General features: G+C 43.9%; 2 protein-coding genes and 1 long non-coding RNA gene across 3 annotated transcripts; 2 read left to right on the top strand and 1 right to left on the bottom strand.

The window, feature by feature from the left end:
• Nucleotides 1-1,811: 1,811 nt before the first annotated feature.
• Nucleotides 1,812-3,971, bottom strand: LOC131911937 (uncharacterized). The gene is made up of 2 exons (XR_009379485.1): nucleotides 3,358-3,971; nucleotides 1,812-2,043 (listed from the first exon to the last, which is right to left on the bottom strand). It is a non-coding gene; the product is annotated as an uncharacterized LOC131911937 (long non-coding RNA).
• Nucleotides 2,756-5,431, top strand: LOC131911928 (ral guanine nucleotide dissociation stimulator-like). Its single transcript, XM_059264352.1, has 5 exons — nucleotides 2,756-3,006; nucleotides 3,155-3,303; nucleotides 3,922-3,969; nucleotides 4,489-4,697; nucleotides 4,935-5,431. The coding sequence occupies exons 1-5, from the start codon at nucleotides 2,818-2,820 to the stop codon at nucleotides 4,961-4,963; spliced, it is 624 nt and encodes a 207-aa protein (XP_059120335.1). The 5' UTR covers nucleotides 2,756-2,817; the 3' UTR covers nucleotides 4,964-5,431.
• An 8,099-nt stretch (nucleotides 5,432-13,530) lies between these two features.
• Nucleotides 13,531-15,327, top strand: LOC131911929 (transmembrane protein 184C-like). The gene is made up of 3 exons (XM_059264353.1): nucleotides 13,531-13,696; nucleotides 14,177-14,296; nucleotides 14,682-15,327. The coding sequence occupies exons 1-3, from the start codon at nucleotides 13,546-13,548 to the stop codon at nucleotides 14,990-14,992; spliced, it is 582 nt and encodes a 193-aa protein (XP_059120336.1). The 5' UTR covers nucleotides 13,531-13,545; the 3' UTR covers nucleotides 14,993-15,327.
• Nucleotides 15,328-27,855: the final 12,528 nt, after the last annotated feature.

The following is a 27,855-nucleotide window of genomic DNA, read 5'->3' as shown; positions in this document are numbered from 1 at the left end:
CTGTCTTCATGTGAAGCATGAGCATACACTTTATGAAAACAATAGATAAGCTAGACTTGAGAAAGAAACAACCCCCTTCAACACAGCAACTCAGCAAACCCTCAAAACCAATATAGGAGAAGAAAAAGAAATACCAATAATTCAGTAAAACAGAAGAACATCACTTCACAAATTTAGAGAAAATAGCAAGCCCCTTCCTATAATAATCTTAAATGTAAATTGTACGTGGTCATTTCTTTCCTGCCTGTCAGCTTCTAAATAACAGACTTAGAGATTGGATATGAATTACAAATGACCAGCTGATATCTCAGGCTTGTAACTAGATAACTCTTACACTTAAATTAACCCATCTTTCTTAATTATGCTTTGCCACATGGCCTGGTACCTTTTCTCACTCCAGCATGTCTGTCTTGCTTCTGTGTATCTGCCCGTGACTCCCTGACTTTGCCCTTCTTCCCACTCCCCCCTCCCCCCCCTGCCCAGCATTCTCCCTGTCTCAGGCTGTCTCACCCAATCTCTTTCTGCCTAGCTATCTGCCAAGGAGCTTTTCATTAACAATGAGAGCAATACATTTTCACAGTGTAGAGGATTATTCCACAGCAATAAATGACCCCATTTTACCACTAAAAAGATACAGACTGATGGACTGGATTAAAAAGCAAGAACCAACTATACATTCTCTCCAAGAAACACACTTACCCAGCAAAGAAACCAAATCCACAATGTCAAAGGATGGATAACAAACTACCAAGTGTGATGGCTAATCTTGGTTGTCAACTTAACTACATCTGGAATCAACTAAAACCCAAGAATCTGGGCACACACGCAAGGCGTTTCTCTGAATAGATTATTTGAGGTGGGAACACCTGCCCTAAATCTGGATCTTTAGAGGTCAGAAGAACTACCCTAAATCTTGGCCATATCTTCTGAATAGGCCCATAGAATAGGAAATGGAAGTTGGAAGTTTTTGCTTTTTGCCTGCTTGCCCTCATTCTTGCTGGCAAGCTCATCTATCCTGTTGTTGAGGCTTTCCTTTGCTGGTATTATTTCTTCAGAATTCCAACATAGACTGAAGACTAGCAGCTCTCTAGGACTTCCTGGGGATTCCATCCGCAACTGGGACTGCTGAGACGTCCAGTCTGTGGATTGATTGTTTTGGAACTACTTGATCCACAGCATGGAAGCCACTCTAATAATTTACACACACACACACACACACACACACACACACACACGCACGCACGCACGCACGCACGCGGACACACACACACACACACACACACACACACACGTTCATTCTATCAGTCTGTTCCTTTAGAGAACCCTGACCAATATACCAAGCAAATTAAAAATATAAACAAGCATATGTTACTATCTTTCTATAAGGAAAAGTAAACTTTGTAGCAAAATTAATGAGCTGAACTTAGGAGACATTCAGAATATTCCCCCCAACAGATAAGAAATACACATATTTCTCAGCAGCACACATAACCTTCTCCCAAAGTAAGCAAGCCTCAACAAAGCAGAGAACAAACAACAAAACTAAGATAATTCCTTACATCTTATCAGACCACAATGAAATAAAACTAGAAATCAACAATGAGAGAAATGACCCAAACCACAAAAATACTTGGAGGCTGAAGGATGCGTTGTTGAATGAACAGTTGGGGACCATTCAAGAAATCAGACAGGACATTTTAAGATTTCCAGAAACAAATAATAATAAAAACAGAACCTATCAGATCTCTGAGACACAGCCGAGACAGCCTTAAAAGGAAAGTTTACAGTAAATGATGACACTGCACCCAAGGTGACTTTTCTACTGGGATTCTCATCTGCTGTGTCCTTTTCCTCCACATGGGGGCAGTGGTGAGGCTCAGCAGCCAGTGGGAAAGATGGGAAGTGGGAGGAGCTGCTGTAGGCTCCAGCCTAGGGTCTGGATCACTCTCCAGTGTCTTTCCCTGCATTGCTTCTCTTACTGGCAAACTTTCAGAATAAAGGAGGTGACATCAGCAATGCCTAGGTGCATAGAGCTGAAGGAGTCTGTAGGAAAAAAAATCAAGAAATCAGCAAAGAGGAGTAAAGGAAGAATTAACACAGTTGCACTTTTTTTCAACAAAGCACATGATTTTAATTACTATGAAAAAGCTCCACTCTGAGCCCCAGTGGTGGTGCATGCCTTTAATCCCAGTACTCCGGAGGCAGAAGCAGGTGAATCTCTGTGAGTTCAAGGCCAGCCTGATCTAGAGAGTGAGATCCAGGATAGCCAGGGCTGTACAGAGCAACCCTGTCTCAAAGAAACAAAGAAACAAACAAACAAACAAAAAAGCCCAAGTATGAAAAAATGGGGGGGAAAAGCCCCACTCTGTAGTTTCTTGTGAAGTCCTGGCACACCCAGATGATTGGTGCTCATATTTCACACAGAACACACACAAAGTAGTCTAGAAGAGAGACATGTCTAAGGTTTATGGTGGTCCAGGGCAATTAGGGTTGTTTAGGATTAGCATAGCAGATGCAGATCAACAGTAGGGACTCAGATTGCAAAGCTGAGGTGCTTCCTGTACCCAGACATCCCTGGGAGCAGTGGGGTGGGAAGTGCCTGTTTGACTGTGTCAAGTAGGGCACCTGGGAGGTGGGAGGGGACCTAGGAGACTTTTGGGATGGCCCTGTGTGAGGAGGGGACTCAGGCAGGGGTCCCCAAGAGTGACCTCACTTCCTTAACAATGACCCAACAATGCAGAACCCTGCAACCAGGCAGCCAGCTGCTTAGAGACAGCCTAGCAGGCTCATTTGTCCTGATACTCTAGTCAGAGCAGGATGTTTTCTTGTTGTCTTGGGATTACTCGAGGCTCAGACCATAAGAAAGAGAAAAGAGGAGGCCATGGTGGAGGCCATGGTGGTACCCGGAGATCCCGGGTTCACTCCTGGCTCCAACGCCTCTGGCCATTTGGCCGGAGAGGAACAAACTCGACCCAGGGCAGCCAGGGCCAGGATCACACAGACCAGGTAATCACTCTGAAATCTCAGAGTTTCCCCAAATTTCACTTTGGGAGTTTGGCAGTGTAAAGATTCAGGAAAACTTGGAATAATAATAGCCAATCAGAATGTTGTTGTCCTGTGCCTGTTGGAACCATCCACCTTGATCTCTCCTCAGGTTGAGAAGGAGTCTGCCTCAAAGGACCTGAAGGAGTCCTATAGAAAGTCTCACTTCAGTGCTTTGGAAGAGGTGGTGATTCGCCTGGTGATTTCCCTGCAGACTGGGGATCCCTCTGTTGTTCTCACGTTCATTTACATATATCAAAGGTTTGTCACCATGCAGCAGGTGCCAGGCCTGCTGTTCAAGCAGTGAGTGCCCACCTCCAAGCTCAGAGGCCTCAGATCCTCTCCTGGTTATGGGAAGCTCTCTGCCTTCCTCTGATCCTCCTTATTTTCTAGAGTGTTGTTGACTATTCACCCAACAGCATGAAGTCAGAAAGTGCTTCCTCCAGGCTCGGCCTTAGGGACTGGTGTGTCCAGAGCTGAGACTCTATTGAGTGTGGATGTTCTCTGCACCTTCAAGAAGCTCTCTATCCTTGGCCCAGTTTTTCTGAGCCTTGACCAAAGCACTTCTCCTATTGTAAAGGAGGTTCTAGAATTCCTATTGGAGTACCGAATAGAGATGTGTCCAGAGTGGAGACCCGTGGAGGGTAATCCAAGGGACCTGGTGTGCACTTGGATGTCTGGATAGAGATGTTTGTGATCACCCACTGCACAAACATATTTGAAGCACCTACTGTATCAGGGTGAATTCATAATACTGAGAGCAGACAGGATTTCTAGGTGCTGGACTTAGATTCCTCTCCAGGTATCAGTGTCCCCCTAGAGATCTTTTGGATGGGGACCTGAGACTCTACAGATGACATCCTTCCTGGTCTCCTCTAGGTATGCATACTTCTACCCTGATTGTGAAGAGGATGAAGAAGTTATGGGGTAAGTGGGCTTTGCAACAAGAGAAAGGCCTTGGCTCTCCAGAGTCGGGTCATTTGGGTTCTAAGGGTCAGGGATGATGCTTGGGTCTCACACTCCTGCTTTCCTTTTTTTTTCTTTTTTTCTTTTTTCTTTTTCTTTTTTCTTTTTTTTTTGTTATTTCACACTCCTGCTTTCTATCATACTGATGTCGGAGTATTTCCTGGAGGGTGAGAAGAATTGCATGGGCAGGGTCCTTGCTAGTGGGAATACGGAGGAAGCCTGTGGCCTCCGGTGCCCCCGTGAGACTCTACCCTGATCTCAGCCCATGTCATCCAGGCCTGGTCAGCTGCGCTCCGTTACAGCCTGAGAAAGGAGTGTGCGGAGCTCCCTGCTCACATGGACCTCACAGCCCTGCTCACTGTGCTCATTTGCATAAGGGCTGGAGATCTTCTTCCTTGCAGTCTCACATGCACGGAGCCTTGAGAGGGGTGGCAAAGGAGAGTCCAGGCCACCGACTGGGCTGTCTGTCTCCTAACCCAGAGCCATCTCCACCCTCCTGGACATACGGATTGAGAAGTTCCCTGAGGATTTTTGCCAGGCATCAGACCTGTCCATTCTGAAACAAGTGAAGAACTACTTGATTGTCAACATTCCCCATTCAGATGTTGTCATTCTTGTCAATGAACTCCTGACCCAGCTGCAGGCAGAAGTGACCAGTGACTCAGAGGCCAGCACTGAGGAAGCCTCAGGTAGGTGCTTGACACCCGTCAGGAGGATTCAGTACCTGGAGAGCTGGGGGGATCCTTGAGAGGCTCCTCTTTGAAGGAGTTGTTACTGGACTCTAGCCTGGGCACATGTCCTTTTGTAGAATACGGTCTGGGATTCCAGGCAGACATGATCTCCTCTGTGTTTGGAAAGGCTGAGAAGGAGGTCTCGTCCTGGGCATGTTGTCTCCTCCTTCACTCCACTGCCTCTTCCCCTTCTAGAGATGCCTGCATCAGCAGCACATCCTTAGATCTGGGGAGCCGCACATGCACAGATCTGGAGCTTGAAGTCTGTTAACCAACAACGAAGACAGCTACACCGGAGCTGGAGACCACAACAAGCAACAGAAGTTTCTGTGACACCCGTGAGATGTGGCAGCAGCGGTGGGTCACCACACGGGTTAGCAGCTGTGGATACTGAGTGTCCTCATGTCAGCAGATATTGCAGCTTTTGCACACCTGACTTTGCTGCAGTGGGTCTCCCTCCCCAGGGAATGGCCCTGCCACCCGTTTCCCTTCTGCTGAACCATCAGTATCTGCTCTGCAGACAGCACCAGTTCTCTTGTTCCCCACAGAATCCCTCCCGGATTTGAACCCCCAGCATTCTCAGCCCCACAGCCAGCCTCCCCATCCCCTGAGTAACTGTTTTTATTATTCTGGTTATTTTCGATATTGTGTTAGTTTAAGTATTGGTTTTAATAAATTGTTCATTTGTTTTTCATTGTCTAAGTTGTGGTTGTGATGTCCCCTCAGCATGCTTGTACAGGGCCTAGCAGTTTCCCTAAGCAGACCACACTGGTTTTGTGAGAGGCTACATAGAGACAGACCATCCTGGAGAAAGGGAGGCAAAAGCCACTGCCTTGACAGAGACCAGGTGAATGCCTGAGAGAGGTGCTAGAAATACAGATAGTTGTGGCTGGCTGCCATTTGCTGGGGTCCTAAGAGCTAGGTCATGTGCTTAGAGGTCTGGCTGACCAGGTGTCCTTCAAAGGGTTTCTGCTTTAGTTTCAGGCTCCTGTAGCTGGGTAGCAGCACTATTTCAGGGTCTGATGAGGACAAATTGCAATGTCACCAGGTCCCTGCTTCCCATGTGCACAAGGCTAGGCACACACTCACCATTTCCCATATTAAAGACACAATGTGAAGAGAGGAGTGGCCATAGATTTCAGGGGTGTTTGATACTATGGACAATGTTTAAACCATGCTGATTTTCTTGAAGTAATCCTTAGCTTTTCTTCAATGTTGGGACAGTCTATGAGTAACAATGTCAAGGTTTTATGTACATTTCCTCCTGTGTTCATGGAATGGCCTGGAATCAACCCAAGTGCCACTCACCATGCTTCTGTCGCTCTCCTCATGACAATTCCATTGATGACTCCCACCAACTGTTGTCCCACATATGTGACCTGGGGCAGCTAAGGTGCTCATCTCCCCAGTGAAGCCAATCAGGATGTGCAGGACTTAGAGTGGCCACTGGCCTGCTCATGAGAGCTTCCGAGGGATGAAGGTAACCCACCCATCAGTCACCATGACATTTTTCATGGGCAAAGATCACACAAGTCTCAGTTCTCTACAGGCAAGTGTCCAGACATCAGAGACTCCACATCATAGCTTGGGAGTTGAGCTTCAGCGAAGTGTATGTAGTGTGAGATGGAATGTGGGGGGGTGGGTGGGGGCGGGGCTGGTTGTGCAGAAAGTCTGCTGAGAGATCCCCATCCTGCCTGGGCCAGATCAGACTTCCTGGTGAACATGGAGTCAGAGTGTGCCGCCAGTCCAACAGAGCAGGGGCAGTGGACTGGCTGTGACAAGATAGTACAGGTAACTGAAGATGGTGAAATATTTGTGGAAATTTAGAGATTTACTTCTAGCCCTATAAAGAGCTAAATTGAAAAGTTCTCTAATTTGGGGTTGTTTCCAACACCCTCAGAGAACTGCAGGGCACCAGTGTCCCTGAGGAGAGCTGAGGCACAGGCCACACATGCTTAGCTCTTAGGGTGTGCAAATCCTGTCAGGGACATGCAGAGCCTAGAGCCATGCTGCCTAATGACCACTCCTGCTGGGCTGGTCCCTGAGCTGAAAAGACCAGCAGCCCTCCCCTCTCCCCTCTCCTGGAGTTGGCTGCACTCTCCAGTGCAGGGGTTGGGGCATCAAGGCTTTGCCTTCTCTCCCTCAGGGAAAGGGATCCAGTCCCAGTGGCTCATGCATAAGCTCCTGTATGATGTCACTTGCATGTGTGCAACGTGGCCACTCCTGCTTCCCTGCCAGACACCTTGGAAGATTTGCCTTTCTTGATTGACTAGGAGGCAGAGGGGATATGTGGGGACTTTTTCTTTCTTTCTTTTCTTTCTTTTTTTTTTTTTTTTTTTGGTTTTTTGGGGCAGTGTTTCCGTGTGTAGTTTTAGTGCATGTCCTGGATCTTGCTCTGTAGACCAGGCTAGGCTCAAATTCACAGAGATCTTGCTGGCTCTGCCTCCTCAGTGCTGGGATTAAAGGCATGTGCTACCACTGCCCAGTGAGACTTTTGCTTTTAAGGTGTCCTGGTGATGCTCTGCTTGGTGTCTTCCCACAGCAGCTTCTAACTAAGGGAAAGCAAATATGCCCACCTTCCAGATGGTACAATATCTAGTGTCATCCAAAACAGTTCATAGTGTTTTCAAGTGGACCTCACGTTCCCAGCAATGGAGGCTTGCTTTAATGCTAGGAGGTTATTCCTAACCTTCATTGTTTGTGGACACCCTTAAAAGTAACCCTGAAGCTGGGCACAGTGGTGGACTCTTCTCATCCTAGAACTTGGGAGACTGAAGCAGAAGGATCAGGATTTCAAACTCTTGTAATTAGCTCAAGGCCAGCTTGGGCTGCATGAGACCCTATATAAATAAAGTGCACGTGAGGGTGTAGTTCAGTGCTTACCCACTGTGAAGCTGTATCATCCTTACAAACAAACCAAAAAGTGTCCCTGTTATATCTGATCAGGGTTTGCCTCATAGTTCCCCTATCCTCACAGATCCAAGTTTGGAAAAGGTATCCTCTAGTGTGGCCTGATACTTGAAATGGAGAACCCCACACTGGGTAGAGGTTTTGAAAGGACCAGGCAGACACCATAACAGGCTGCTCAGTCTTCTCTCAGAGATCAGGCCTCCATTTCAGCTTTCTGAGACTGAACAAGTAGTTTCTGAGAGGGCCATGAAAAGAAGACAATCACTGATGCCCCCTGCCTGCAGGGACAGGGAGCTAGGACACACCAAGCCTGGGCCCCTGAGCCAGCCCCCACAGTCAATATGTGCAGGTCAGTGCCCCTTCCCATTCAGCTTCGTTTCCTGCAAGTCAGTGCTGAATGCCAGCCAGGCTCCGACCAATCCCCTTAGACTTAGCCCTTCTTTCTGCAGTTCTCGGGACTTCGCCAGGACCTACCTCCCCAGGTACATCTGCTTACACTGGCCCGCTGGGGACCAAAGATGGTGCTGTTACGCTTGGAGCACCAGTTCGCTGTGAAAGAAGATTCACGAGGCAACCTGAGCTCCCCTGTAACCTTGAACTTGCAGGTGAGGAGGGTTGAGCTGAGAAGGAGACAGGATGAGAGAGAGACAGCTCTTGGGGCTCACCTGGACCCATCTATTCCCTGCAGAACCTGTTCCAGGCCTTCACTATCACCCACCTGATGGAGACCACATTGGCAGCCAACCAGCCCCTGTCTCAAAAAACCAAATAAATAAGCAAACAAAACAGCAAAAATTTAAATCTCTGATCTATATTTAAAATTAAAGGAAAAAAAATGAGTGCTGTTCTAGGAACTGAAAGGCTCTCTTAAGCTGAAGTGTATTTCATCTAAAGTCTTTGGATAGTGCTTTTTACAGTACAGTAACAAACACTTCTAATACATAAATTATTAGAAGTTTATGATGGAGCTGAGCATGGCATTGCATGCCTTTAATCCCAGAATTTGGGAGGCAGAGGCAGGCAGATCTCTGAGTTTGAGGCCAGCCTGATCTACAAAGTGAGTTTCAGGACAGCCAGGGCTACACAGAGAAACACTTTCTCAAAACACCAAAAAAAAAAAAAAAAAAAAAGAAGAAGAAGAAGAAGAAAGGAAAGAAGGAAGGAAGGAAGGAAGGAAGGAAGGAAGGAAGGAAGGAAGTCTATAACAGAAATAAATGGTGTGTATCTCCAGAGCTTTCTCTCATGCTCATCTCCATGACCAGCAGTCTTTTTTCTGGGAATGTACTCTAAAGAAATGGTAGAAGTGTTCTTGCCTTCTGGGATGTAATGCCCATTATAAGAAAGGACTGGAAACACTCTAAACCCGGTGGACATAGTTTGGTCTTCCCATTGGCATTTAGACAGATACTAAAAGTAAAACTTATGAAACATACACAAAAGTTAGCTACTTTCAGTTGAAAAAGATATTGAGGAACAAAATTTCATTTTAGTTCATGACAGATGTTAGAAAATTGGGTTATGACTGTGGAATGTGCCTGGAGTGTTTGCCTATCACACAGCCCTGGGTCAGATCCCAGCATGAGGGTCACAGTTCCTATGTACAGAGAAACGGCTCAGTGTTAAGAGTCTGTTTTTAATGGTACTACAGCTAGAACTCAGGGCCCGTGAGTGTGTGACATGCACCCTGGGTGGCCCTGCTCCAGTGCAAGGGTCTGAGCTTGGTTCTTGCTTTACTGCTCTCATATCCTGAAGTATTTTAAATGAGCATAAAGTATCTCCTGGTTTTATTGGGGAAAGTAAGCTTCCAGAAATGCTTCTTGCTGTTGAAATGCTGGTTGGTTATTATAACTGACTCTAAAGATGTGGGCACTTATTTTAAGAAGTAAGGCCAGCTGGACTTACACACTGCTCTCAAGGAAATTGGTTTGTGTGATGTAGATTTCATGATCACAGTTTTGCTGAAACTGTACTTATTTAACGTGTTGCCTTATAAACTGTGTGTGTTGTGTAAATGTTACACGAGAGACTAGCTAATAATAATAATCAAGTTTTTATAAAAGTGGTGGTAATTTGTGTTGCCTTTTTTTTGACTGAAGGAAACCTTTCGTTCATATCATTTGTTTATTGCTTTGAGTTCCAGTATGTGAACACTTAGAAACATATTCAGGAAAAATGTTACATACCTCTCTTGAGAAATCTCACATATATGCATCTTCAGCAACATATTAAAAGCACTAGCCGGGCGGTGGTGGTGCACGCCTTTAATCCCAGCACTCAGGAGGCAGAGCCAGGCGGATCTTTGTGAGTTCGAGGCCAGCCTGGCCTACCAAGTGAGTTCCAGGAAAGGCGCAAAGCTACACAGACAAAGCCTGTCTCGAAAAACCAAAAAAAAAAAAAAAAAAAAAGCACTAAAACATCAGTAGACTCTGATTTTGGCCTTAAGGAAAGGTTCTGTCACTGTCTTCCTCACAACCTTCTGTAATTTCAGATCCAAGTGGTTCTAATGGCCTCTTTTAGTATCTGCAGATATTGCACATGTATCATATACATACATGCAGGCAAAATGCATGTATGCAGAATGTTGAATGTTGCTTTTGTTTCTAGATTACCATATGCTGCCTCCTGCTGCTTTACAACATACTGAAGGAAGAGCTCAGCCCTATAAAACCCGTTGGTTTTGTGTCAAACTGGTAGCCTTTGTCTTGTTTTGGTAAGTACTGCTTGCTCTTAAATATTCTCATTTTATAAATGCCAATAAAACTGTTGGTTAAGGAAGTTTTTTAAATAATGTGAATACAATGCCAGGCTCAGTGGTGCCTGTCTGTAATCCCAGCTCTTGGAAGACTGAGGCAGGACTACCATTCAAGGCCAACCTGAACTAGGAAGATGCCTTTGGGGCTGGAGAGAGGCTCAGCAGTTAAGAGAGTGTCTGCATATCCAGAGGACCGCAGTTTGGTCCCCAGCACCCATGTCTGGCGGCTCACAACCTCATGTAACTCTAGCTCCAAGGGGTCTGAAGTCCTCCTCTGGCCTCTGTGAGCATATGCACATACTTGCAGTCAGACACACACAAGGACATCTTTTTAAAAAGCCATCCCTTCAGCTTTTGTAAGATTTGCAAAAACAGGGATGGTGAGATGGCTCAGCAGACAAGAGCGCTTTGCTGCTCTTGCTCAGGACCCAACGCTAACAAGATTAGTGGCTCACAACCTTCTGTAACTTCAGATCCAGGTGGTTCTAATGCCCTCTTCTAGTATCTGCAGATACTGCACATGCATCATATACATACATGCAGGCAAAACGCATGCACATTAAAATAAATATTAAATAGTTTTAAAAAGATAAAAAAACAAATAATCTTAGTCATGTATGGTGGTACATACCTGTAATCCCAGTATTCAGGGCGAGGCAAGAGAATCTCACATTGTGAGTTTGAGGACAGCCTGCTCTATAAAGCAAGTTGTGGAGCAGCCTATGCCACATTGTGTTATCTTGTATCTGAACAATCAAAGAAGTAGTCAGATGGCCACTGTGACATTTAAAAGATGAAGATAATTTGAGATAGCCTAAATATCTTGATGCTGGGTGTGGTGGTGTGTACCTTTAATCCCAGCACTCCCCGGGGAGGCAGAAGCAGGTGACTCTCTATGAGTTCAAGGCTAGCAGGGTCTACATAGCAAGTTTGAGGCCAGTCAGCTACATAGTGAGACCCTGTCTCAAAATGAATAAATTACCTAAAATCTGTCATAAATAAAACAATATCAACTGGGGAGAAAATATTTAATGACAGGGAAATGTTTATCAGTGAGTGTCCTTTAAAACACAAGGTAGGGCTGGAGATCCATCAGAGTGTCTGCCTGGTGTATCTACTGCCCTACTGTCTGTCCTCAATGTCACAAAGCAAACAGCAAACTAGTCATGTTGTTAGGACAGGATAGGTACTAAGAGTTATAGAAAAAGTCAGATCCAGTTTAGCCATTCAGTAGGGCAAAGGAGAAGGAATTCATGAAATTGCACTGCCAGAAGCAATCATTAGCAGTTGACGGCATACATCATATGCTATAGAGACTTCTGGGACTCGATGATATTATAATGAAGATATGCTGTGGGCTGGCAGGCTAGCTTTCTGGGGAAAGGCACTTGCTATGCATGCCTAATGAACTTAGTTTATTCCCCAGGACCCCTGTATAGGTAGAAGTAGAGAACCAACTCCACAAACCTGTCCTCTGGCACCCTGCCACACCAATCATAAGAAGTAAGCCTTAAAAAGGAAGATAAAACAAAACTGAAATTAATAGGGCCAGTGAAATGGATCAGCAGGAAAAGATGCTTGCCATCACCAACCTGACAGTTGGAGTTCCATCAAAGAGCCCACGAGGTAGATGGAAAGAAATGACTCCTGCAGGTTGTCCTCTGACCTCCACACACACACAACATGTTACATGTGTGCGCACACACACACAGCCAGCAATAAATATTATTTTTTTATCCTAGTCATTATCCAGGCATGGTGGCACATACCTTTAATCTCAGCATTTGGGAGGCAGAGGCTGCCAGATCTCTGAGTTCAAGCACAGGTTGGTCAGCATAACAAGTCCTAGGACAACGAGGGTTCCATTGGTAGACCCTGTACCTAAATGAATGAATGAATAATACAATCAAATTCTAGTCATGAATACACATGTAAATACACTTGAGTATCAGCCTTTACTTACAAGCTGTTAGAACTTAGAATCTAATTGTTTGTACATAGTTTCAAAGCAAAAATGATATATGAGCCAAATGATGAAGTTCTGACAATACATAATGAAATTCATCTTATGAAACTAGTAGAATAAATTTGTAATGCTGGGTGAGTATATTTAATATAAGCAGAACTTGTTTTGAAATATGCCCTGAAGGCAGAACAGTGGGAAGCCCTGGGGTACATTGAGGACTTCACTGTTTTTAGGTGCACATTTTAATCTCTTTGTGTATATGATATGTATGTGTTTATTGTGTGAGTAGCGACATGTCCACGCCATGTGTGCATGTGGAAATGAGGACAGCTTTGGGTATCGGTCCTCGCCTTTCATTTGAGATGGGGTCTCTTAACTGTTACTCTGCACACATCAGGATCACCAGCCTGCAGTTTTCCCAGGGTTCTCTTAACCCACCTCTCAGCTCACTGCAGGAGCACAGGGTTTACAGATGTGCACCACCATGCCAGCCTTCCCTGGCTTCTGTGACTTTAACTCAGGTCCTCACACTTGTGCAGCAAGTGCTTTATACACCGAGCCCCCTCCCGAGCCCCTAATTCCATAAACAGTTGGTCATTTCATGATCTAGATTTGACATTTACCTTTTCTTGACATACAGGCAAGCAGGCCTTATAGCACTGTTGGTGAAGGTTGGCGTTATTTCTGAAAAGCGTACCTGGGAATGGCAGAGTGCGGAAGCTGTGACCACGGGCCTGCAAGTAAGTAGTGCTGTCAGTGAACTCAAGAGGTTTTACTGTTTAAGCTGTTTGACACAGTGTTGCCCCAAATATCCAAACAGTGAGCAAGACTGTTAGCTTGCTCTATGGTGAGGAGTGGGAGCCCTAGAGAAATGGCCCATAGGTCCTGATTGGTAATGGTTTTATTCCTGGTCTACATATATCTGCATGTTTCCTTTCAGTCCTTGGGGAACAGATTAAGAAATACTTGACTGAGGGAGGGCAAAAGAGATGTAAACCTTGGTTTTGTCATGTTTTGAAGTGGAAAAAATGTTGAAATATGAATATAATCTGGATTATATTTTAAAAGTTGACACCCTATATAACTTTGAAAATGTTAGCATTTTGAAAAACTAGATTTAAAGCCAAAGATGATAAATATTTTTGTGGCTGTTGTAGGATTTTATAATATGCCTGGAAATGCTTCTCGTGGCCATTGCCCATTACCATGTATTCTCCTACAAACCCTACGTGCAAGAGGCAGAGGAAGGCTCTTGCTTTGGCTGTTTCCTGGCCATGTGGGATGTATCCGATGTCAGAGATGATATTTCACAACAAGTAAGACGCCTGGGTAAGTAACAGCTGTTTAACTTCTGTTAGTGTGAGTGTGTATATGGGGAGGGGGAGCGTCTGCATGTGCAGGAAAGGTCAGAGGTGAACCTCGGGTGTGGCCCCTCAGGAGCTGTTCAGTTTGGGTTTTGGAACAGGGTCTCTCACTGTCCTGAGGCTCACAGATTGAGCTAGGATCGCTGTCCAGAGGGCCCCAGGGATCCAACTCTGTCTCACTAGCACAGGACTGCAAGCATGCCCAGCTTTGGACCTCTGCTGAGGACTGAACTCAGGTCCTCATTTTTGTGTGGCAAGCACTTTGCAGATTGAGGTATCACCCCAACCCAAAGACATAAGATTTACTCTAGTAATTTAAGAAATAAGAACATACCTAAAGCAGTACCATGATACAGGCTCTTCAAATTTGGGGAGGACAAAGAGCAGAACTATTTTTAGAATGGTAAAAATAACTTTTGGCTAATAAATTTATATTGTCTTAAAGGGAGAACAATGAGAGGGCATCAGAAAAAAAAATGTCTTCCTGAAGACCCGGAGCATACCGAACACACAGGTCTGTTCAGTGATGATGTTCCCTCATCATCACAAGATGCAGTTTCTGCAGGTTCAAAGCCATCCTCATACCTGGGCCAATATCAGGCCTTTGCACACTCAAATACTTCACAGAATGCAGCCGCTGCATCCAAGTCATGTGTAGACATTGTGATTGATATCCCAGAAGAACAAGAACCTCCTGATAAAGGCCAACATCAAGACTTATAAGACACAGATACTTCACAGGATGCACTTTCTGAGGCCAAGCTATGTGAAGATGTAATGATTAATATCCCAGAAGAGCAGAAGGAGCCCCCTGACTAATAAATTTATATATTATTTTAAAGGGAGAACAATGAAATGTTATCCAGAAAAAAAAAGTTTTCCTGAAGACTCGGAACATTCTGAACACACAAGTTTGCTTTCCTGATCATCACAAGATGCAGTATCTGCAGGTTCAAAGCCATCCTCACTTGCCCCAGGACCAGTATCAGGGCTTTGGACACACGATACTTCACAGAATGCAGCTGCTGCATCCAAGTCATGTGAAGACATTGTGATGGATGTCCCAGAAGAGCAGGAACCTTCTGATACAGCCCAATATCAAGACTTGGAAGACACAGTTCCTTCACAGGATACGCTTTCTGAGGCCAAGCTATGTGAAGATGTCATTATTGATATCCCAGAAAAGCAGAAGGAACCCCCAACCCATCAATGGACTCTTAAAGCTACCATAATCCTCTTTGTGTGTAGGCTCAAGATCTGAACAGTTCAAAATGTTGGAAAAATTCAAAGACAGGCAAAAAACAGATATAACTACTATATATAATAAACATACATATAATGCCAATACACACATGTTAATATATATATTCGTGTGTTTTGTATATCACAAATAACATTTAAATTTCCTAGGATTTGGCTTTCTTAAACTGTTAGGTTATCATATATTCAAACAGTAAATAACAACTTCAGCTGAACTCTCTTGCATTTCTCAAGAGGATGGACATTTGAAAAAAAAATCATTGCTTCTTGCCACTGCATGAATGTAATGATCTGGACTGAAAATGTAAATACAAAATTAAGATAAATTTAATTTAATTTAATCATCATGTGCCATTTAAGTTTACATGATTATAGTTCAACTACATGTCTTTCAATAAATGCCATACCATTTTCTGAAACTCTTACGTATCTTACTCTTTTACTCTTTTTTGTTGTTTGTTTTATTTTTGAGATAGGGTTTCTTTGTATATCCCCTGGCTGTCCTGGAATTACCTCTGTAGACCAGGCTGGCCTTGACTCACAGAGAGCAGCCTGCCTGTGCCATCAGAGTAAAAGCATGCACCACCACCAACCTGGCTGTGTCTTACTCTTTAAACATAAATTCTTAATGTTTTAACAAAAATTGCTTGATTAGAAGTCTATATTTTTTTTTAATTTTTGAGCTAGACTTAGTGGTGTGCACCTATAAACCCAGCACTCAGGAAGCAGAGGCAGGTGGGACTTGGGGAGTTCCCGGCCAGTCTGGTCTAGGCCAAAAACAAAAACAAAACACTGGTCAAAGAAACAGAAGATGAAGCTAAATGGAATGATACCCTGTGACTCAGAATAAAGCTTATCAGAATGTCCACACTACCAACAGGAACATATAGATCCAATGTAACTGCCATCAGAATCCTAGTGGCATATTTCAGGCAAAGAACAGTCCTAAAATTCATATAGAAATATTTTTTAAAAGGCCAGACCACTTCTGAGGAAAATTGGACACATGGCATTTCCTGATTTGAAATATAAACTGGGTGTCATGGTTCATGGCCCTGTCATCCCAGCATAGGATGTTTGAGATTATCCTGAGCAACACAATACACACACATACCCCATGTCTTTTTTTTTAAGAAACTTTTTATTCATTTTACATACCAACCACAGATCGCCCTCTCTCCCTCCTCCCGCTCTGCCCCCTAGCTTTTCCCTCCCACCCCCATTCCCTCCTCCAAAAGGGTAAGGGCTCTCAAGGGGAGTCAGCAAAGCCTGGTACATTCAGTTAAGACAGGACCAGGCCCCTCCCCCCTGCATCAAGGCTGAGCAAGGCATCCCACCATAGGGAATGGACTCCAGAAAGCCAGCTCATGCACCAGGGATAGATCTTGATCCCACTGCCAGGGGCCCCTCAAACAGACCATGCTACATAACTGTCTCCTGTATGCAGAGGGCCGAGTCCAGTCCCATGCAGGTTCCACAGCTGGCCAGACATTTCTTACAGTGCTGTTATTGCATAAAAGTATCTGATTGTCTAGACAGATCTCATGTAGTGAAAGCATAGAATTAAATTTTAAAAATCTTTGCTAGTTTTAGGTATACAGTAGTACCTTGGGTTGATTTCATTTTTATTTCCTTAATAGATTGAAAGGTGGCATACCATGTGATTTAGCTTTCAATTCTATTGTTTTGTTCCAATATGCCAAATTGTGAATTACTTCCTGCTGATAGTTTCTTATTTTCAGTCTCAAATAGTTTCTCTAAACATAAACCTTTGGTTTTCTCTCATACCATAGTAGTTACTTTCTTTTACTCCAAGGGTAAAATATATATACCTGTCTTTTGAAAATTAGCAAACATGTCTTCTCATGGAAATTCTAATCTTGACTTAATAACCTGTGAAATCTTAAACAAGTTATTTAATGTCTTCAAACCTTGATTTTCAAATCTATAAGATAAGAAACAAAATAATGTATACCTCTTAGGGATAGAGTGACAATTAAATTAAAAATACATACAGATTTTTTTCATTTTTATTTTATTTTTTTCTATTATCAGCTTGATAGAGTACAAATTCTTATACTAATAGTGAAATGTTTCACTGAGGCTTGCCCAGTGATTGAGTAAAGCCAAAACTTATTATAAGCCACAGTCATCCTAGGGTCCCCCCTGCTATATAGCCTCCCTGCGTCTGTGGGTTGCAGTCTGATTGTTCTTTGCTTGATATCTAGTATCCACTTATGAGTGAGTACATACCATGTTTGTCCTTCTGGGTTTGGGCTACCTCACTCAGGATGATATTTTCTAGTTCCATCTATTTGCCTGCAAATTTCATGCTGTCATTGTTTCTCTCTGCTGAGTAGTACTCCATTATGTATATGTACCATATTTTCTTAATCCATTATTCAGTTGAAGGGCATCTAGGTTGTTTCCAGGTTCTGGCTATTACAAATAGTGCTGCTATGAACATAGTTGAGCATGTATCTTTGTGGTATGATTGAGCATTCCTTGGGTATATGCCCAAGAGTGGTATGGCTGGGTCTTGAGGTAGATCGATTCCCAGTTTTCTAAGAAACCACCATACTGATTTCCACAGTGGCTGTACAAGTTTGCATTCCCACCAACAGTGGAGGAGTGTTCCCTTTGCTCCACATCCTCTCCAACACTGACTGTCATTAGTATTTTTGATCTTAGCCATTCTGACGGGTGTAAAGTGATATCTCAGAGTTGTTTTGATTTGCATTTCTCTGATGATTAAGGATGTTGAGCATTTCTTTCAATGTCTTTCAGCCATTTGAGATTCTTCTTTTGAGAATTCTCTGTTTAGCTCTTTAGCCCATTTTTTAACTGGAGTGTTCAGTATTTTGATGTCTAGTTTCTTGAGTTCTTTATATACTTTGGAGATCAGTCCTCTGTCAGTCGTGGGGTTGGTGAAGGTCTTTTCCCATTCTGTAGGCTGTCTTTTTGTCTTATTGACCGTGTCTTTTGCCCTACAAAAGCTTCTCAGTTTCAAGAGGTCCCATTTATTAACTGTTGTGCACAGTGTCTGTGCTGCTGGTGTTATATTTAGGAAGTGATCTCCTGTGCCAATGCGTTCAAGGGTACTTCCTACTTTCTCTTCTATCAAGTGCAGTGTAACTGGATTTATGTTGAGGTCTTTGATCCATTTGGACTTGAGTTTTTGCATGGTGACACATATGGATCTATTTGTAAACTTTTACATATTGATATCCAGTTATGCCAGCACCATTTGTTGAAGATACTTTCTTTTTTCCATTGTATAGTTTTGGCTTCTTTGTCGAAAATCAATACCCCATGTCTTAAGAAAAAATTGTTACAAAGCTACAATGGTCAACAGGGTGGTGGGCTGGAGAGTTTGCTCAGTGGTCAAGAACACTGGCTGCTCTCCCACAGGACCCAGGATTGATTTCTAGCACCAACATGGTAACTTGAAACCATCTGTAACTGTAGTTCTGGGAAATTTAGTGCCCTCTTCTGACCAGCTCACGCACAGGCATGCACACTGGTGCACAGGCATGTATACAGGCCAAACACCCAAACACATAAATAAAAATGTTTAAAGGAAAAAAAGTATGACGCTAACAAAAACCAGACAAGTAGAACAAAATGGAAAGTCAGAATAATTGCTGACAAGAGCACCTAGTGGGCACACTAAGAAAAAATAGCTTCCAACCAGGGATTGTCGCAAGAAGTCTGGATTCCACATCCCAGAGAATGAAATTAAACCCTTATTTTACACCAGGCACCAAAATCGACTCACTGTGCAAGGCACACAAATGTGAGACCTGTAACAAAACTAAGGGAAGCCCCTGAACCATTGGCTTTGCCAGTGACTTTCAGAACACCACACCAGAAGGTACCATGCAAGCTTCCAAAGTCCTACCCAGCTATGGCAGAACCACGTCGACAACCCGCATGCCATGACGACCCTAAGGCGCAACAGCAGCATGCACACCTTGGCGGTAACCAACAGCCTAACTGGACTGAAGATCTGCTTGACAAGAGGAAACCTGCCTGGGACTGGAAACCTGGCTAACGACTTAGTGCCAGTGATTACTGTAGGAGAATCTACAACCACTAATTTACTTAAACCAGCATAATCCCTAACAACAACCCATAAACATCTGTCCTTATACCCACAGATAAGTGTAGTTTTTATCCCTCATCAAGGAAACTGCTTGGCCTGTAGGATTATGTGGCATACCTGTAATATGCTTTATATTGTAATAAGCAAAAAAAAAAAATTTCATTTTACCAGAGACATATGCTGGAGCATTGTCAGTTTTAATTTGTGCAGGTATACCTATGATGACCATAACTTCTATCAAATGTGTGATTACAGAATCAGCTTTTTCAGAACTCAGAGCAGTTGCCCATTGAAATCCTGAGTAAGTATCAATGATGTAGTGTACATATTTCAATTTTCCAAATCTTGTATAATATTAGAGAGAGCAGCCTTAAAATTATACAACCCAGGGGCTCAGGAGAGAGAACTACTAATGGCGAGGACTATTTTTGAGAAATAGAATCTCAACACACTGAGCTCTTTAGTCCACTTGCTTTAATTTCTCTGGCATAACATCTTATATACACAGCTTCAGTTCTGTTTTCATGTCTAGCTCCTTTCTTGCCTGATTTCTCTCTATATCTATCTACTGCTCCCTCTAAGTTTTATCTTAATTCTCTCATCTTAATTCTGCCTCATCTAGGTCCTTTTCACCTTATTCTTACCCAGTTAGGACTTCCCCATCTGACTCTTCCTCATCTTCCATCTCGTCCACACGTACTCTCTGGTCAAAATCCTCCTTGTCCCTCTCCATTCTCCATCTTGCCATTCCCCCTCAGTCTCTCCTGAGTCCAATTATAAACCCAAGTAATAGCAACCCCCTGGTCAAGCAAGGTCATGAGGCTTGAACTTCTGTGTGGTCCTAAAGGCAGGTAAGAGTTTCCTCAGGCAGTGATTGTCAGGCTTCCAGGTTCAAAAGGAGGGGTGGGGGTTGGGGATTTAGCTCAGTGGTAGAGTGCTTTCCTAGCAAGCGCAAGGCCCTGGGTTCAGTCCTCAGCTCCAGAGAAAACAAAAAACAAAACAAAACAAAAAAACAAAAAACAGAGGGGTGATAAGAATCACATAGAGGGGCAGTAATTGTTAATTATCATTTGCAACTCAAAGGGGAAGTGACTAATGAATTAACTAAAGGCTAAATTTGGGTAATATCTAAGAAGAGGGATCTTAAACGTGACTGGTAGAAAATGTTAAGAATCTATAAGTTGCTAGGTCAATGGGAGAAAATAAAACTGTCTTCATTTTTCCTGTGGCTCCTATCTGTCCAAGCTATCTGCCATTTTTCTGCAGGGTGGGGGAAAGTGTGCTCAGTCGCTAGGCAACCTGTGTACAGCTATATGCCTTTGGTGATAGTTAAAGGGAGATCTGGAACTAGAGGTAAGATTTGGAAAAGGAGGAAGTTAAGCTTAATTGGCACGTCTGCCAGGCCTTCTCAAACGGGTAGCCTGGATGCTTAAGTCTGTTCTTAGAGAGTACAGAGGTATCTCTGATAAGGTACTTTCCTCCATCTGGGGATGGACCTGGCCAGATGCTGCCAATGATGATAATTACAGGGAGGCTTGAACTGGGGTTCGGGCTGAGCATAGCTGTTAGTGCAGAAGGTTATCTAAATATTCCTAGAAGTGGTTAGGTAAGGAGTTAAAGGTCTATAAAGTTAGTAAGGCTGTAAGAAAGGAGGGTTCGAGCTAAACTGTGTAAAGCTATTACTTAATGTCCACCTGACTTAGGTGGTGTCTCCTTGTGGAATTTACCTTAAATCAGGAGACTTGCATGTGGACTGTTATTACTGTTAGTCCTTGAAAGTGGCTAAGGGAAATATCTGATTCCAGATGAAGCCTTTCCTGAGGCTGTTCTCCAAATACCTTGAATGTGTATGTCCAGAGAGTGACCAGTGCACACTGTTAGCCCTTCTTAGGGAAAAATCAATTGGGAAAACTATGAAGGCACACATGATTTTCATAACAGAAGACACCTGATATATAACAAGCCAAGTAACACCAAAAGCTCCTTGGAATTTAGCTTCCTCTGAAGGAAATCCTTGATCCCTTGCAGTAATGACTTTGCCATAACCAGCTGAGTTCTTATGATATATTCCTGTGGCCCGCAGCATCCAAATTCTGCAAAGTGAAACACATCCATCTGCCAGATTTCATTCCTCTTAGTACTCTTTGAGTTACATTCTGCTGTTAGTGGAGTCTGATTGTAAAAAGAACAAGTAGGACATTTCCTTATAATTTTCTTGGCTTGTTTCCAGGTTATGGAAAAATCCTTTTTTAAACCTTTTCTATTGACATGATTTTTTTAATGAAATTCTGAGGCCTCCAGCACATTTCCTATCAATAGTTTATCAATCTTATCATTACCTTGTGCTAGAGGGCCTGGCAGACCAGTATGGGATTGGATGTGAGTTATATATAAGGGATACTTCCTATTCCTGATTATATCTTGTAACTGAATAAATAACAAAATTAATTCTGACTCATCAGGGATAAATTCTGCAGTCTCAATATGTAAGACCACTCTTTTAGCATACTGAGAGTCAGTAACTATGTTGAGAGGTTCCGAAAAATCCATTAATACCAACAGAATAGCATATAATTCTTTTGTTTGTTTGTTTGTTTTTTTGTTTTTCGAGACAGTTTCTCTGTGTAGCTTTGCGCCTTTCCTGGAACTCACTTGGCAGCCCAGGCTGGCCTTGAACTAACAAAGATCCGTCTGCCTCTGCCTCCTGAGTGCTGGGATTAAAGGCGAGCACCACCACCGCCCGGCAGAATAGCATATAATTCTGATTTTTTAATTGATTGTAAGGACTTTGAACCACTTTACTTAAATTTTCCGATTTGTAACCTGCCTTTCCTTGTTAGTTTCCGTCTGTATAAAATGTAGGTGCTCCAGATATGGGTGTTTCCCATACAATGCAAGACAGAATCCAATCAGCTCTCTTTATAAGTTGAATTCTATCACTTTTGGGATATTTGTAGTTAATCTCTCCCAAAAAAATACTACAAGCTCTTTGTCAAGGTTCATTTTCTGCCCATAATTTGTCAATGTCATCCTTAGTTAAAGGTACAACAATTTCTGCTGGGTCTATTCCTGCTAATTAACAAAGTCTCAATTTTCCTTTTAAAGTCAAGTCAAAGATCTTTTACACATAAGTTTTTAATTTTTTACTCTGTTTATTTTGTAGAAATATCCATTCCAATATAATATTTTCCATCTGCATTAAAATTCCTGTAGGTGAATGCTTAGAGGGTAAAATAACCAAAATGCAATCCAGCTTTGGATCCACATGTCCTTCCTGTACTTTCTTTTCTACCAAGGCCAATTCTTTCTCAGCTTCAGCTGATAATTCTCTTGAGCTATTTAAGTCCTTGTCATCTTCTAAGGTTTTCAACAGATTATTCAGTTCATAATTTTTTACCCCATCAATAGTCCGTAGATGGGAAATGTCTCTGAATAATCTTTGAAAGTCATTAAGAGTCTGTAATTGACCTTTCCTAATTTGCACCTTTTGGGGTCTAATTTTTTTGTAGACCTATTTTATATCCTAAATAGTTAATAGAATCTCCTATTTGTATCTTTTCAAGAGCAATTTGTAACCCAACAAGGCAAAATTTTCTTTACTTTTCTAAGGTATCTGCATTTGAATCAGCTGGTAAAACATCATTCATGTAATGATAAATTATATATTTAGGAAATTGTTTATGTATTACTTCTAATGGCTACTGTAGAAAATATTGGCACAGGGTTGGGCTATTTAACATTCCCTGTGGGAGAATCCTCCATTGATATCTCTTAACTGGCTGAGAATTATTATAAGTGGGCACCATGAAGGCAAAATGTCTTTTTCTTGTAGGGGTATTGAGAAGAAACAGTTTTTTAAATTGATAACTATAAGAGGCCATCCTTTAGCTAACAGAGTAGGCAAAGGAATTCCAGATTGTAGAGAGCCCATTGGCTGAATTACCTTGTTAATTGCTCCTAGGTCTGTTACTATTCTCCATTTACCAGATTTCTTTTTAAAAACAAATACAGAATTCTAAGAGCTGGTTGATTGCCCCGCCTGCAGGGCTTCAACGGGTTCTCGACCACCCTAAGGACGGAATGATAGGGACAGGAGATACAAGGAAATACACCAAGTCTAGATTCTGATCAAGGTGTAACTTTATTTTTCTCCAAGAGGGTTTATATAGTTCCTGCAGGGTGGGGGGAGCAAGAAGCTGTCATCTGCATAAGGTGGGGCAAGCTATCAGGATGTTTGTATAGGATGTTTACAGGGTAAAAGGGTCAAGGGCTCTGCCTCAATGTCCTGTTGCTAGGCAACCTGACTGTAAGATGATCTAGTTGTCTGTCCTTAGAGATTCTGTCCTTGTCCCTGACATCTCCCCCTTCTTAGTAATAAATCTAAGGGCCAACATTAACCAGGTTCGAATGGTCTAAAAGGAGGGCTCTGAAAGAGGCTTTGCATGGAGGATTACAGAGGCCCTATCCCTCTAAAGATTGTGAAAAAAGGGTCCGAGAGGGAATGTCTCTCCAGACTCAAGCACCACAGGCGTCCCCATAGTGCAAGAATCAATGGACCGTGCAGTTTTTTGAGGGAGCGGAAATGGGTAAGCGCAAGGCTGCTACTGCACAACCGCTATGCAACAGGGCATATAATCCAGGCTCTCGGGATTTGGGGGTACCATGGTCCCCAGCCTGTGCAGTCCCAGCTGCACTCCAATCATGCCTTGAGTGAGCCTTTTTCCCACACACAGGTGCAGCCTCCCCCGAGTGAAGGGGTCTGTGTGGGGCATCTCTCATCAGGGGAAATTTCAACCCTGGAGTCCTGCATGTCAAAGCAGTGATAATGAACCTGGATCTGCCTGGCTGGCAGGTCTGTTATTTGGCTTCAGATGAACCGAGTGAGCCAGGAAAGTGCCCATGGCCCAAAGGCAAGGATCAGGAGCAGGCCTACAACAGGTCCTAGGAGGGAGGGAAGAAGGGTTGTTAGCTAAGGGAAGTTGGAAAACCAATTCTAGAACCACCCAAGCTCTTGTTCTCCTTTTCTTTTTTTCTTTTTCTAGTCCTTTTTAACCTTCCATACTGACTACCCCGGTGTGGTCTGTAAAGAAGCAACATTCCTCTTTGAGCCCAGTACAAAGGCCACCCTGTTGTAGAAAGAGGAGATCCAGGCCTCTCCTGTTCTGTAAAACTACCTCAGCTAGGGAGGAAAGGGATGACTCGAGGGCAGAAATTCCCTCTTCAAATTGAGCAATATCCTCATCTATGGACAGTCAAAGCTCAGAGTAATGTTGGTTGGACAGGACCAGAGAGGCAATTCTTGTGCCTGTTCCCATTGCTCCAACCCCCAGAAGGACTGCTAAGGGGATAGCAGTAACAGGCTCCCGTCAAGGCAGTCGTCTCAGCGTGGCTTCTCTTCCTAGAGATCTAGGAATTGATCTGAGGAATAATAGGTTAGTCTAGGTGGAAGGGACCTAAGTGCCCTGAGTGGCATCTCTGGTGCTACCCTGTTTGCTGTGCTACCTACCAGCCACAGGCTGTGTCAAGCTGGCCCAACATGGCTATGACCGCCTGTGACACCAAGGCCAGCAGGTCCGACAAGTCTTTCTGACATCTTGGATGAAAATTCAGCACTGCCCTTGGAAACATGACCCCTGCTGTCAGACTGGATTTGTGACAAGCAGTGTCACAGCCCAGAACGTGATTGACTATGGGACTTGTATACTGTGTGAAAGGTCTCAAACACAGTTTGCTGTAAAGTTCCCACTGTCCTCCACAGGAACTCTGAGCAGAGTGATAACAGAGCTAAAGGGCTGGTGGGGGTTGCTGTGGGTGAGGACAACAGCCTGGAGGACTTGCGGGAGGGACAGCATTTGAAACAGAAGAAGTTTCCTCAGGAGAGGGGCTATCTCTCCTGGGCAGATCAGGTATATTTACAGCTCTAACCAGGCGTTCTGGTAACCATCTGGGAGCAGAGTGTATCTGGTCAAGAATGCAGGCCGAACCTCATCCCCAAATAAGGACCAGGTCGGGGCCCTTCCAACGCCCCGTGAGGGGATCTCACCACATGGCTAGTGGCCGGGTGGCATCTGGAGAAGGGTGCCAGTGCCTGTCAGCGGCAGAGTGTCCTGCAGCATCTAAGGTGAGGAAGTTGAGAACAAACAGAGCATGGCTCAATTGATCTCTGGGGGAGGTAAAATGAAGGTTAGAAGACTTGAGGTGAGCCAACCAGGTCTTTAGGGTCTGGTGGGCTCGTTCTATTATACCCTGTCCCTGGGGATTGTAAGGTATCCCTGTGGTATGAATAATTTGTAGACTATCACAAAATTTTTTGAAGCCTGTGCTGGTATAAGCAGGGCCATTGTCTGTCTTTATCTTAGCTGGTTTTCCCAAGGCAGAAAAGGCAAGAATCAGGTGAGAAAGAACATCCTTTGTGGCTTCCCCAGCATGAGGAGAGGCAAAGATAAAGCCACTAAAGGTATCTATAGAGACATGGATAAATTTTTGTCTGCCAAATTCGGGGCAATGAGTAACATCTGTCTGCCAGATTTGGTTGGGAAGGAGGCCTCCAGGGTTGACTCCCAAGTGTGGGGCAGGGTGAGAAACAACACAAGAGGGACATTGTTTGACAGTTTCTCGGGCCTGTTGTTTAGAGATCTTAAAAAGAAGACGGAGGGTCTGAGAATTTAAATGGTGGATCTTATGGGCAGTTTGGGCCTGTAGGACTGAGCCAACCATGACAGGGAAAGTTAGCCTGGTGGCGGCATCTGCCTGTGCATTACCATCGGTTAACGGTCCAAGAAGATCACTATGGGCTCTAATATGGCCTATAAAAAATGGGTGTTGGTGAGTCAGGACAAGCTGTTGAATCTGGGAGAAAAGTGGGGTGGCATTGGAGGTAGGCCTTATGGCTGGAGAGGTTTCTAACAAGGGGATGGAAAAGGCAATATAGGCACTATCTGTGTAGATATTAATAGGTTGATCAGAATAGGTCTGAAAAACCTTTAAAATTGCTGAAAGTTCAACCAACTGCGCTGACCGGAAAGGCGTTAGGAAGGAGGTAGGGCGGCCTTGGGCCACAAAGGCTGCAACACCATTAACAGAACCATCGGTAAAGACTGTAAGTGCACGAGAAATGGGACCGATTTTTGTAATTTTTGGAAAGATGAAGGGATGTAGCCGGGCAAAATGGAGCAAGGGGTCATCTGGGAGGTGATTATCCAAGGTCCCCATAAACCCTGCCAAGGCAACCCCCCACTTATCTAAGGTTTGGAACAAAAACTGGGTTTGATCCTTGGAATAGGGTGTGAGTATGATATCAGGGTCCTTACCAAAATATTGGCGAGAGGTCTGTCGTCCTTTCATGATGAGTGAGGCCACCTGTTCAGGGTAGACGGAAATGACTCTCGAAAGAGCAGCGGGCATGTGGACCCAGAGGAGTATCTTGCCTTTAAGTTTTGGTTAATGAGCATGTTGCCAAAAGACTCCTGTGGGTGTGTGTGGTGTGGGCAGAACTATAAAATATAGAGGTATGGCATAGGAAATCTGAAAACAAGACTGTTGGTTAATGGCAATGGCTATCTGAATCAAAGCCTCGTTGGCTGCAGGGGAAAGCACACGGGGTGATGTGGGGTCAGGGTCACCCCGGAGGATCTCGAAGAGGGGAAGGAGAGAATCCGTAGGAAGTTTAAGATAAGGCCTAAGCCATTGGATATGGCCGAGCAATTGTTGGAAATCATTTAGGGTATGGAGATGGTCAGTGCGTAACTGGATGCGAGGAACGAGGACCTGGTTTCAATGGAGTTCCAACCCCAGGTAATTGAAAGGGTCCTTGGTTTGGACCTTATCTGGAGCAATCTGTAGTCCCAATCGCTCAAGGGAGATGGGGTCAGGTGCAGCAAGGAGAAGGTCATCCATGTAATGTAAAATATATATCTGGGGCCAATTAAGTCTGACAGGGTCCACAGCCTGAGCCACGAATTTCCGGCAGAGAGTAGGACTGTTGACCATGCCCTGGGGTAATACCTTCCATTGGTAGCGAAGCATGGGTCCCTGAAAATTGGGGCAGGGAAGGCTGAATGCAAAATAGGCTCTGTCCTCGGGGTGCAAGGGAATAGTAAAGAAACAATCTTTAAGATCAATGACCATCTTGTAAAATTTAGCAGGAATAGCCACAGGCGAAGGCAATCCAGGCTGAAGTGCCCCCATAGGCCTCATTACTTTATTTACTGCTTTAAGTCTTGAAGAAGCCACCATTTTCCTGACTTCTTTTTGATAACAAATATAGGTGTATTCCAAGGGGAGTTGGAAGGCTCAATGTGGCCAGCCATAAGCTGCTCCTGTACAAGCATAGTGGCGGCCTGTAGCTTTTCTTGAGTAAGGGGCCACTGATCCACCCAGACAGGGGTCTGGGTCATCCAGGTAATTTTGTCTGCATGGGGTACAGGAAGGTCAGTGGCCGCTACTAAAAACCCGAATATCCCAGCCCATGTCTATCCTCCTTGGGAACGGGCTGAATTGGTTGGACTCTCCCCTGAGCTGCCTTGCCCAAGCCTGTGCCAGGGATATAATTCATCCGTAGCATTTGTTGTGTGACTGTAGAGTTTGGGCTATATAAGATTACTTGCATTTGTGAAAGTATGTCCCTTCCCCAAAGATTAACAGGCAGGCCCGGAACCATAAAAGGAATGACAGTCCCCTGGTTTCCTTCCTCGTCCTTCCAGGAAAGTGTCCTTGAACTAATTAAAGGATTATTAGACTGACCGATTCCTTTTAAATCG

This window comes from Peromyscus eremicus, chromosome 5, assembly GCF_949786415.1.
Source record: "Peromyscus eremicus chromosome 5, PerEre_H2_v1, whole genome shotgun sequence".
NCBI lineage: Eukaryota > Metazoa > Chordata > Mammalia > Rodentia > Cricetidae > Peromyscus > Peromyscus eremicus.
This window is presented reverse-complemented; position numbering and strand designations above follow the sequence as displayed.